Here is a 13,137-nt window from a genome sequence, read left to right on the forward strand (position 1 = left end):
AACAAAACAAAAGTGAAAATTAAGCATCGTCTCACCTGCAAACAGGTACCACCATGGGATTGTCTTTGACTTCTCGGAAGAGTCCCCTCTCTTTGAGTGCTTCCAGCACAGCTTTCCTTGCCACAAAACGCTTCATGCCCTGAATTAAGAACAGGCATGAAAACGGGTTAAGTCGTTAAAAAGGTGAGAAAGAAGGGTGTGGAATAGATATGTTCCGGTACACAGTACAACCCAACAAAATCTGGATGTGTTTATTATCTTGACCGACTTCAGCCTAAAGTTACTTGCATGAAAGTAGGTTTAATTTAGCTTCGCTCCGTTACGCGGATATATTCTCTACAGCAGGGATCGGGAACCTTTTTAACCTAAAGAGCCATCAAACAAAAATATTTAGAATTTTTTTTGACAGAACCACACCATATATTTAAAGAAAAAAAGTCAAAAGCTAATTCTTTAGCACGTTTCGTTTTACTGTGTGATGTTTGATGATTTGATCTAAACTGGGAAATGAAAATAATGCCAGAGCCTGTATCCCATGTACATATATCACTGAAAATTTGTCTCCCTCCCGCTAAGTTACTTAGGAGTGTTGAGGCTCATTTCGACTGTCATTTTTGTCCTAAACAAAGTAATTTTAAAAATTAAATTTTTATAAATGTCAAAAAATACACTGCAAACCAGGATACCAATGTATTTACCTTCAGTGCATTCGGCACTGGGCAAGAGGACAAGTGCTGTGTATAGCTTCATCCAAACAAATTGCTCAAGGTGCATTGCTAGGGCTTCTGGGTATTTAAAGTTTGTTACGAGGCTTTTCATCATAAAGTGTCTCAACAATGAACATAGTAAATACAAAGTTTCTATTTTATCTCTGAGACAAATGTTCTCATGAAAACAGCCATACATGGCTCGCGAGCTGGAGGTTCCCGACCCCTGCTTTACAGCTGGTCTTCTTCAGACCAGCCTAACAACTAGGCTAATATTATCCGCAGATATCCATCTAGCACTTCTATTGTCTCACGTGTAAAAAATGAATGGGTTTTATAGCCTTAACACGGACTTTCTGATATGTTGTACCAATTTACCTATCTTGCATTATCGTTTTTACATGTAGTCTATATTGTATTGTCATTGCATCGTATTCTGTTGGCCTAATAATTGCAACAGTCCATTTAATAACCATGTGTTTTATTGCTTTGCCAATTAAGAATACTTGTCAAATGCCCATCAGAGTTTTGATGAATATGTATATTATAGATGTTTATGAGATTCTCAAAAGTGATGGAAATACATGCAAAGATAGTATCAAAAAAGTCTTTGACAAAGGTAATATAGTATATATAGGTCCAATTCCCATTCATCGGTTCTGTTGTCAAAGAGAGAGAAGTGTATTCTTTATGAAATATCAATAAACCAAAAGAAAGAAAAACTAGAACTAAAAATAGAATTTGGACACGTGCAACCGATTAATCCAAAATACGCCGGCCACACGGGACCAAGCTGCGCTTTGTCAGTTAGCCTGGATTTCTTTATTTCACTGCAATACATTCTGGTTGCTATTGTAACGTCACGTAGACCCAGATGCCCAGATATTAAAAATACAAAATCAAAACTCAGATTTCAAGTGTGTTGGCGTAGTTCTCGGTGGAATTTTCAATGAACTGCAATGATCGATCTTAGCAATTAGCATCCATCCAATTTTTTTAATGATCTAATATATGTATCATGAAGTATGGGCTGCAGTAGACCATCCTTCACCCAGATTGGCTCAAAACACATACATTTGGTTTGATTCTTCCATTACTTAGCTTAACACATACCCCAACTACTTACACTTGCGCAAACACAGCCCCTCAAACCAGGGTTCCTACGGCTTAAGGCAAGTTAAATTTAAGACTTTTAAAGGCTTTTTTAATGCCTGTTGAAATCAAATTTAAGACCAAGTCGACAAAAGGACAGACAAGTAAAACAAACAAACAAAAAAAAAACAAAATACATCGTGCCTCGTACACATTACATGGCACGGCTTTCAGTCATGACGAAAAAAGTTCGTTGGACTGCCACTTCTCAAAAAAGCTAGTTGCTACCTTTTTAGTTCAAACAAATATTAAACTTATTAATGTGTTCACATTTTTATGACTTTCGAAAATTGAATTTAAGACATTTTAATGCCAATTAAGGCCTTATTTTTTTAAATAACAAATTCAATGCCAGCACGGCGATGCAGTGGTTAACGCATGTGCAGCACAGTTCTGATATCGAACCTGCCTGTTTGGAGTTTGCATGTTCTCCCCGCGCTTGCATGGGTTTTCTCCGGGCATTCCTCCCACATTCCCAAAAACATGCATGTCAGGTTAATTTGCCGGTCCAAATTGTCCCTTGGTGTGGATGAGCAAGTGAGTTGTCCGTCTCTGTGTGCCCTGCAACTGGCTGGCAACCAGTTCAGGGTGTCCCCTGCCCACTGCCCGGAGATAGATGGGATGGGCTCCAGCACCCCCGCGACCCTACTGAGGATAGGTGGTGCTGATAATGGATGGATCGATGGAAATTCAATGCCTTTTAAGACTTTTCAGAGATCCGTGGGAACCCTGCAAACGCCCGGTTTATTCTCTTCAAAATCTCACGACCACCCCGCACCCCCTTTTCCGCAAAATATTTTCCCCTTGGAACTACACAATTCACATAGGTCACCCATTTCTCCCAGAGGTAAGCGATTTTCACGCCTGCTAGAAAATAAAAATACTTTTCCGCGACTGAGCAAGCGTGGCAGTGTTCAGGCATGTTTTACCAGGAAGGGAGGGGGCACGTTAACCAGCAAGCCGTTCTCGTCCAGGATGTTGAGGAAGGGTAAGCCATGACGGACGCCAACCTCGTAGTCGTTATGGTCGTGAGCCGGCGTGATTTTGACAGCACCTGAAAGGAAAATGTTTAAGGGGAGGGTGAGAAGGCAGCCAAGAAATGCAAAGATACAGTATAGCGTGGTGAGTAATGCACACAATCTTGAATTTATTGTCATTGGTAACAACATTGTATGAATTGAGATTAGACATGCCACACTACGGTAAACACATAGTAAAGACTGTCAGGATAAATAGGCAAAAATGTTTACAACCCTGTGCAGTAAGTATAGTATAATGATGCAATGAGTGCAATGAAAAATAGTGCATCATAACATTAGTGCAATGAAGAGTAGTGCAATAACCTTTCTCAACAACAAGAATCTCCAAATAAGTCGCAAGATATATATTTTCAGTTTTGGGCACTTGTTTAGGGTAGTGGTGGCCCTTCGTTTTTATTAAATATACACGTTCTAATATTTTAATGTTTTTTATTATATATTTTTCTGTTCCCCCCAGTTTTACTAATAATTTATTTTTATTTTTCTCATTACATTTCATTATCAAATTTTCTGAACATTATATTTTGTATAATCTGTATCAATCTCCCAGAAAGAGTCAAAAAATGTGAAATGTTTTCTTGACTCTAGTCACCTCCCACTAGGGGATATGGTTCCAGTATTGAGTATAAGCTTATTTTCCAGAATACTTTTTTCAGTTTCTTTTTATCATGTTTTTTTCCCATTTTTCTGATTTTTTCTTGTTCTCTGAATTTATTATATGTAAGTGGGGATGAAAATTTATGTTTCATTATTTCAAATTTTCAGAATATTCTTTCCTGTTTTACGTATGTTTTTTTCCAATCCTTTAATTTTTTTCTTTCACAATATTGTTTTTCTATTTATAAAAAAATAATCCCCAGAACAGATAAAAATTCACAAAACTAGAAAAAATATAAAGAAAACAGAAACACATGATCCATAAATCAGAAATAAAGTTTTGAAAATTTGAAAAACATAATCCAGAGGACAAAAAAAGAAAATACAAATGAAACTCCTCAAAAATATTCATAAAAACAAAATAATTCAATACAACAAAACATGTGAAAATAATCCCGGATATAATCATTCAATAAAACCAGAAAACAGAAAAACACTCAAAAAACAAAGCCCATTAAGTTGATTTCAAAATCGATACAATGTTGCCATCTGCTGGCTGTTGCTAATACTTTATTTTTTCCTGCTAAAGGCTAATGACAGCACATATTTGAAACTGCTCCTCATTGAAAATTAAATATTTTCCGCGCTTTATAACGTAGTGCACCTTATTTACCATAGAGAATGGCGGATGAGAACATTTTATGGTCATACGGTCTTAATCAATGATTGATCAAACTTATGAACATCCCTGACATATATTGTATACAATGGGAATCAAACCAGAACAGTGGTGGTGAGTCCCAACACTTTACCACTAGACCAACAGTGGTACAAATGACATAGGGGATTAAACCTCGTCTATAATCACACTACAAACGCTCCCATACTTACGACCATTCAACTTACGAAAAACAGATAGGAACATTTTTTTCGGGATGTCGAAAAATATCCGGACCTTTGCGAGTACAGCACATTACTGTAGTGTTTCTTTCCGCCGCTACCGGCGTGGCGCGGTGAGAGATCACCCAGCATCCACCCCAGCTTCCTCTTCCTAGTTGGTGTGTAAACATCCTACACTGTATCTCTAGCGCGCTGAGTACTTTGACATTTTTATTGCTTAATATCTTGTGCATCCATTCAATAGGTTTGGTGTAAAGTGTAAAGAAGTGGCGAGCCATTTTATTTGAAATTAAAGTGGAATAAGAAAGCTTGATGCGGTTGAGAAAATGTTTGGATTGCTTTTTTTCGACCACAATTTTACCACGGAGGAGAATTATTATTATTATTAATGTCGCCTAACTCTTGAAGCTCATCTTCTAAAAGTCAAACTTAACTTTATTTATCTTTATAGAGCATATTGTTTTGAAATGTTCATGTTTTATTACAAAAAATACAGGTTATTGATAGAGGGGGTTTTTTAAGGGTTATTGTTCTATCTTCGTTATTCATTATCCATTATCCGTTATCGGTCAGTTCATAATACGCTACAAAGCCTAGGAGCCGGGACACTTACTCTCAGCCAAAAGGCCAAGCTAAGGTCCTAGCCCTAAAACCTTGCTGCGATCATTGCGAATGCACCGTTCCCGGAGGTACTGCAATACCGGGCCGATGCGTGGAGTGGACAGAGTAAGCTCTTATTCCATCTCCAAGGCCAAGCTAAAGACTTAGCATCAAAGCCTTGCTCTCAACCAAAAGGCCAAGCTTTTTTGGTTTGAACAAATTTATTGACACTAAAAACAGAAAACAATCATGACAATCTCAACAGCAATTAAGCACATTCACAATATTATATTCCAATATTACGTTTTTAACAGCAAACACAAAGTGAGGTTTGAACAAACCTTCTCGAAAATCAAACATATTCACAATTTCATTATATAACATCAGGCCTTAAACATACTTATATAAACCTTAAAAATACAAAATATAGCACTGAAGCAACTTACAAAGTAGCGCAGCGTCTGTATATTTACTCACGGTGCCAGGAACACTGATTTGCATAGTGCATTCTAATAGGTTGAACAGTCTCTCCACTTCTTAAACAAATGTTAGAGAATGGAGACAATAAAATATTTCAACAAAGTAATATACAAGCTAATAATAGTATGTAGTTTGCAATAGTCTGTGGTCTGTGCAGCCCTTTGAGACTCCTTGTGAGTAAGGGCGTCACAAATAAACGTGACTTGACTTGACTCTATTACATAAGCCTTCATATTAAACCGGAAGGTTATTGAGGCACAGATGACGCTGTGGAGTGACTTTTTAGCCTATCAGAATGCACTATGCAAATCAGTGAGTAAAAAAAGTGTGATAAGGGCATAAGCTCTAAAGCCTTTTCTTATGTCATCTGTACCAGTGGTGGTCTACTGGTGCTCTTGCCGAAATATCTCGGGACAGATTCCCATTGCATACAATGTTTTATGCTTTAGTTCAGTAGCACATATGAATGCATTGTAATAATGTACCAGTACACATGGAAGCTCTAACTGTAATCTCAACTTAATTCGCTTTATAGTCTGGAGCGCCTTATGTATGACAAAGATGTGAAAAAAGGGAGTGTGTTTTATGGGGAAAAAAATGCAGTGAACAAATAATTTGAATAAAGAATTACTTCTCCAGTGGCGTGTGGGGCTTGGATGAGCTAAAATACACCACCCACTGCAATCTATTCATTGTGTTAAAAATATTTAAGAGAAGAATCTTGCACTCACCCGTTCCAAAGCTCATGTCCACAAAGTCATCGAAGACAACTGGCATTTTTCGGTTGCAGAAAGGGTGCAAAACCATTTTGCCCTTCAGGTGTTTGTATCGGGCATCATCGGGGTGCACGGCCACGGCCGTGTCGCCGAGCATGGTCTCGATACGGGTGGTGGCCACGATCACTTCCTCGTCTGAGAGGAATTAAACCGTTACTTCAAGAAAAACCTCAGGAACGGTTTCGATCTCGTTACCTGAGCCGTCCACTTTGTAGGCGAAGGACACCAAAACGCCAAACTCAACTTTGTCTTTGTAGCCAGGCACGGGTAAAAAGGTTCTGCCGGTCAACTCTTTCTTGTCCACCTGGAAAGCAAAGGGTCGGTCTAGTAAATCTGGGGTGTACGAAAATACAGCCCAGGAACACACACACAAAAAGATGATTGCTCAAAAAAAACTTTGATTTAATTAATTATTTACAATTGTTTTTTTCTCCCAAAGATTTCTTCTTTTTTTTCAAATTCTAAGGTGAGCTTGAACACAATCAAAGCAGTTAGGTCAGAAATAACCCATTTCTGTCAATTTACTATTTGGGGTAATTTGACAAAACTATGATTTTATTTTCTATATTTTTCACGAATAGAGGCCTAAATTACGCTGCTAAAAATTTGCCATTTCATTTTGATGAAACAAAAAAAAAATTTCTTACAAAAACTGGTCTTTTTATATGTTAGTTTACGTATACATTATCATTATTATTTATGTATTTATTTATTTAATTCACATTTAAAAAATGTTTCTTTTGTTTTAAAAAAACAGCTGTAGAAATTGATTTTTTTTCTAAATTGGCAAATTCAATTTTTTTACGAAAGAAAAAAATATCTGCCTTTTTATTTATTTTTTTGGTATATTATTATTTTAATCTACCTTAAAAATGTGGTTATTTTTGTAAAGAAAATCCATTAAATTGGGAGTTTTTCCAAATTAAATAAAACAATGTCATTACAAATACAGTCTAATTTAGTTGTTATTTTTTGGGTCAAATGTTGTCACAATTTGGGTGTTTTTGTTAAAATATAGGTTGATGTAGTTTGATCAAACAAAATAAAAGAAAGTATGTTCCCCAGAGTAACTTATTTTTAATCTGCCTGAAATTATAGTTGTTTTAGAAGATCAACTCTGTGTTTTTGTACAAAAAAAAACAAAAACGGAAAACTTATGTGTTAGAAACTACAAAAATTGAGTTAAACTCCTTGCTAGTAATTTTAGTGTTTTTTTAACCGCTTTACTAAAACCCACAAAATCTGATATGTCACAAAATCAAAGAAATAAAGAATATGTTTCTCTTTCACTACTAAGAATAAGAAAAGGGGAAACAAATTGTTTCCATTTGAGATCAGGAATAGAACATAGGAATACAAAAAGTATACAAAATTCGAAAACATTGCTAGTCATTTTAGAGAGTTAACCACTTTTCCAAAACCCACAGAAAACTGATGTCACAAAATCCAAGAAATAATGAATAAATTCCTCTTTCATTACTAAAAAAGGGAAGGAAAAAATATGTGAAATCAGGAATAAAACATAGGAATATTTCTCAAAATTCCCATACATTTAGCTTGTTTTATTAGTTGACCATTTCCACATCCGTTCTTCTTATTCACATCCACAAAAAATAAAGTGTATTTAATAACCCCACTCCTCCTCCCAAAAAGGTAATATTGTTAAGAACAATCCAAAAGACTGCATCTTGGAAGTCCTTGATGAGTCCATTCTGAACCCTATTCTAACCCTATGTTAACCAAGTGTTTTGTATTATTAAATGTGGGTTAAAACAAAACACGAAAGCAAAATAATTTTTTGTGCTTCGTATATTTCTTGCCTCAATGTCTGAGATGGCAGAGTTGAGTGAGCAGGACCAGTTGACCAGCCTCTTGCTTCTGTAGATCACGCCCTCGTCGTGCATGCGGATAAAAGCTTCCTGCACTGCGTAGGAGAGTTTCTAGGAAAAAAAAAAAAAAAAAGAGTGGAAAAAACAGTTTGACAAGGAGGACGATATATGAACATTTTTGTGACGAGTCAGTAGACGCTCACGGGATCCATGGTGAAACATGCTCGGTCCCAATCCAGAGAGGAGCCCAGCTTCTTCAGCTGGTGGTAGATGCGATCTCCTTTTCTGCAAAGATCACAAATGAGTAAAGCGATGTCTCACTCGCCCCTGGCTCCACCGTCCACTCACTCGTTCTTCCACTTCCACACTTCCTGGATGAACTTGTCTCGTCCCAGGTCGTGGCGGCTCAGGCCTTGGTCCCTCATCAGCTTCTTCTCCACCACGACTTGGGTGGCGATGCCGGCGTGGTCGCAGCCCGGGTTCCAGAGGGTGGTCTCCCCGCGCATTCGGTGCCTGCAGAGGAGGCCGACAAAAAGACGGGATCGACACTTGCCGTGGGCCCATGACCAGTTTGACCATTTAGAATGGAGGTTTCGCTTACCGGGCAATGAAAAACTCTTTGTTAAGAGGGAGAGTGCCACATAAAAAAAGCTTGTGCTTGCCCACTAAAAAATTTTCGATTAACTTGTTTTTATGCAATATCTGCACAAATATGCAATCGTTTGCATGTGGATGTGAGAAAAAGAGTAGGAGAAAAAGTAGAAGAAAGACAGAAAGATAGAAAGACAGAAGGACAGAAGGAGAGAAAGAGAAAGAAAAAGTTAAGAAGAAAATACAGAAATACGGAAAGAAAGCAAGAAACAAAGACAGACAGAAAAGAAGAAACAAATACAGAAGGTGAAAAAAGAAATGGGAAAAAGGGAAAGAAAGAGAAAGAGACAGGGAAAGAAAGAAGAGAAAAATATCAAGAAAATATGAGAGAAAAAATGTGAAAAAAAACAAATGAAGAGAGGAAAATAGAAAGAAAAGAAGATAGAGAAATAAAGAAAAAGATATAAAGGGAATAAAAATAAAGTGGGAAAAAAGAGAACAAAAGAGAGGAAAGAGAAAAAAAGAAAGAGAAAGAGAAAAGAAAGAAAGTGATAAAGAGAGAAAAGAAAAAAGAATGAAAAGGAGAGAATGACAGAAAGGATGAAAGAGAATGATAGATAAAGAACAAATGATTTAAAAAAGAGTAAACAGGTGTACACGCCCCAAAAAAACAAAAGCAAAAAAGGAGTACAAAAAGTTTATAAGAAACTAAGACAGGCAAAAAATGAAGTAAGAGACGAAACGAAAAAGGAAGACAGAGATAGAGAGCCCGAGAGAGAAACTAGGAAAGAAACACAGAAAGAGAAAGCCAGATATAAAGAAAGGGAGGAGCAAAAGAGAGGAGGAAAAAAAGTGGAGATGGAGAGAGAGAAGAGGAGAAAAGGAGAGGAGACACAAAAGAGAGGGAGTGAGAAAGAAATAGGTCAATAGAGAGAGGGAGAAAAAGAGAGAAAGTTAAGAGAACAAGAAATGAAAAAAACAGAAGGACAAAATAAATAAAAATAGAATAAGAACTGCGATAATGCTGCATCCGTTTCACTAAAAGAATTGTCATTCTTTTGGGCTGTCATTTGCGTTGATGTGCCTTTTGTATACGAGACCAGCGGCTTCGTTACCATCTAGTGAGAGAGTCCTGTATGGCGTTGGTGAGTGCGTGGCCCAAGTGGAGCGAGCCTGTCACATTGGGAGGGGGGATGCACATCATGAAGACGCCTTTAGGGTTTGCATCGCTGATACTTTTCCTCTGATTTAAACAAAAAACATATTTCATTACACTCACCAAGACTTGTGATATCCTTCATACCGGCAAAGGGCTACATTTCCTCAAAAATAACTACAGTAGACCCCCAGTATAAGACTTTAACCCCGTCGGACTGTTGAGAGGCTAATATGTCTGTACGATGTCACCAGTCACTGAAAATACGTCATGCCACATATCATTGGAGAGCTCAAACTCTTGGGATTCATTTCAAAATGTATTCATCAGAGACACATCACTATCAGTCTGAAACAAGAAATCCAAAAACTATAAATATTCGGTTATATTTAACCCGGCCGTTTTAGAGTGGTTTGTTCTTTGGTTTCGGTGTATAATAAGAATATTTAATTGCCTTTCAGACGTCAAATTGGATGCTAGTACGCAACCCTGAGCTTCTTACATGCGCGAGAATCTAATGAATCCAACCGTGCAAAATATTTACTCCTGAACACATGATAATGCTGACAGGTAAAAAAAAAAAAATCACCTAAATGCATCTCTGCATTACTGTCTGTTTAGCTGCATAATTCCTGTTTAAAAATAAACAGGGTAGTAAATTTACTTCCTTGCTTTTAATTGACACCACTTTGGGCCAATCGCAGGCTTTTTTTCTGATCCACAGCCCGCATGAGCCTATACAGGCCTATATTGATAAATAAACATATTATTCCACACCCCAAAGTGGAAACTCCATAAGGTGGGGAAATCGTATCCTGGGGTCTACTACCGATAGTGATAGCAGATATCTAATAGTGGGAAAAATGCCATTAGGAGGGACAGAAAAAGCATCTTACTCCACACAGCAAAGTGAAAACATCATAAGTTGGGGTCTCTGTATGCTAAGGGTCTACTGTCCAACTAACCCAGAAAGAAGTATTTTGCTTACCCCGTACTCGGGTTTAAAAAATCCCTGCTTCTCCCACCAGGGGTACCAAGCGGCCTCCACATATTGAGGACTGTATGAGTCGGGAAGCGGACTGACAACATCTGACGGAGCGGAAAACAGGTTCAGATTTTCACTTGAGGCTAAAAAGCTAAAAGACGCTTGGAATTCCAAATGTCAATGGACTCTTTCTTGCCCAAGAGACATAAACAGTACACTTGTGTCTTGACCTTAAATAACACAAAATCAAGAGTAAATCATTTCAGGCTTGGATGGATATTAAAATATTATTCAGGGGTAGAACGAATGTATATATATATATATATATATATATATATATATATATATATATTGTATGTCTGCACATGGTTAATTTTTGTATACCTTTTTTCTCTCCTGCAGGAGTAGGAATTGTGTATGAGATCACCCCCAGCTCTTTCTTCTCCGGTTTGGGCTTTTTCTAAAAGCAAATGAATAAAATAAATAACTAAAAAAATGAATTAAAATAAAAAAAAAAATATGTAGTAAAATATTTGGTCAATCCAAATGGAATCGAATCAAACTAAAAAAATAAAATGAAAATAATTATTCATTTGAACTCATTGAAAAAAAGTATAAATTTGTAGAATGCATATAGAAACAATATTCACTTATTTAATGATTAAAATACATATGAGAACGTGATCAAAACACAGATAAACGGATCGATCAATTCAAAGTAATATTGAATAATTATTCATTGAAACTAAAATAAGCATCGATTCATATCAAAATAAAATAAAAATGTGCGAATTGAAATTAAATCAAAATAAAATGTATTTATGAATTAAAGAAAAATCAACATATTTATGAAATTTAAAAAATCAAACTATATATATTTTTTTTTAAATCAAAATAAAATATCATGAGTATTAATTAAAATTAAAATAAATATACCTGTTACTTTAAATAAGAAAAATAATTTATTATTTCAAATTAGACACATGTACAACTATATATCTACAGCCATCTATCTATATATAATATATATAAAATTTTGACTTAAATAAAAAATTTAGTTATGGATTCAAAATAAACAAAAAAAAATATTTATTTCAAATTAAAAACCATGTATTCATATATTCACCATTTCAAAAGGAATGAAAAATATTGATCGATTCAATCTCAAAACAAAAATAATAATCAGACCTCTGTCGCTGGCTGCATCTTCTTCTGTGCCTCCATCTCCTTCTTTTGCTGGAACTTCTCCAACTTTTCCCTTTTCTTGGCCTCCTTCTTCAGTTGCGCTTCCGTCTTTGGTAGTCCTGAAACCGTGTCATGTGTATTGGGCAACATTTTCTCCCCAAAACAAGAGTCAACAATAAATGAGAGCTATTTTCCCACCATTTGCCAGTTCGTGTGCCGTGTCACCGGCGGCATTGTTTACAAGATGACTGCAAGTTTTGGCCTCTGCGTTCGTGTTCACGGGGACCATCTTCTCACACAAGGTGACTTTTCCCAGCACCTTGACCCAAAGCGGCTGGTTGATGCACGTGGTGAACCATCTGGTCAGGTTGGTTAAGGTCTTCCTGTCCAAAGGCTCCAGAGCCTGCACGAGTGAGCATAAGTGACAGTTCAGCTGCAAGGTGTAGACCAGGGGTGGGCAAACTAGTCTGTAGGACACATACAACTTACAGGCTTTTTCATCCGGCCCCCAGAACAAAGTTTTTTAAAAAGTACAAACAACCCTGGTTACTTCACGCTTCTGTTATTGCTGGTTTACTACTTAGCGGGGGGAAAAAAATGTAAGAAAAAAATCCAACGGATGCATACCGCATGGAATATTTCAGGCAACTGAGATTCAACGCGATTCTATTAAATCTAGTACTACATTTTTATGGCTATATTCAAGCCCTTTCAAGCACCTTCAAGACCAATTTTGCATTTTTTCCAGTACCTTCAAAGGAAGAAATCCAGCACCATCTTTGTTGACTAAAATAAAATCTTGTGCTATTTTGAGATTTTCCTATCTATGATCTACAATCTTTGTGTCAATGGGCTGCTATAAACTGACATGAATTCTGCCTCTGAATTCTGTTACTACATTATTACCCGGATGCAATTCTTAGAGGTCAAACTATGCTCAGCCAACCACTAGACATTATGCCAGTCAGAAATCAAATTTCCTAAAAAATCACAATAACCCATGAAAAACTTTCAGAGCCAGATCGTGGGCTACTCAAGTGGTCTTAGGGGGCTACATGGTTCCCACGTGCACCACGTTGGAGTATCCTAGTTGAGTGCAACCCAAAACGAGTGCTAAAAAGCACAAGGAATAATAATAA

General features: G+C 36.8%; 1 protein-coding gene and 1 pseudogene across 1 annotated transcript in view; both read right to left on the bottom strand.

The window, feature by feature from the left end:
- The window catches only part of vars1 (valyl-tRNA synthetase 1), a 36,016-nt gene that overhangs the window by 17,603 nt on the left and 5,276 nt on the right, over positions 1-13,137 (bottom strand). The window contains exons 4-15 of the mRNA XM_088326790.1: positions 12,197-12,401; positions 12,002-12,117; positions 11,198-11,273; positions 10,817-10,917; positions 9,788-9,915; positions 8,430-8,594; positions 8,285-8,366; positions 8,073-8,192; positions 6,448-6,556; positions 6,208-6,387; positions 2,789-2,913; positions 36-139 (exon numbers count right to left, since the gene is read on the bottom strand). Coding sequence (XP_088182916.1) covers positions 36-139; positions 2,789-2,913; positions 6,208-6,387; positions 6,448-6,556; positions 8,073-8,192; positions 8,285-8,366; positions 8,430-8,594; positions 9,788-9,915; positions 10,817-10,917; positions 11,198-11,273; positions 12,002-12,117; positions 12,197-12,401 — 1,511 coding nt within the window. The remainder of the gene's footprint in view (positions 1-35; positions 140-2,788; positions 2,914-6,207; positions 6,388-6,447; positions 6,557-8,072; positions 8,193-8,284; positions 8,367-8,429; positions 8,595-9,787; positions 9,916-10,816; positions 10,918-11,197; positions 11,274-12,001; positions 12,118-12,196; positions 12,402-13,137) is intronic.
- On the bottom strand, positions 5,064-5,204 carry LOC148372183 (U2 spliceosomal RNA; annotated as a pseudogene).

Source organism: Urocampus carinirostris, chromosome 2, assembly GCF_059441175.1.
Source record: "Urocampus carinirostris isolate Australia breed hairy pipefish chromosome 2, RoL_Ucar_1.0, whole genome shotgun sequence".
Lineage (NCBI taxonomy): Eukaryota > Metazoa > Chordata > Actinopteri > Syngnathiformes > Syngnathidae > Urocampus > Urocampus carinirostris.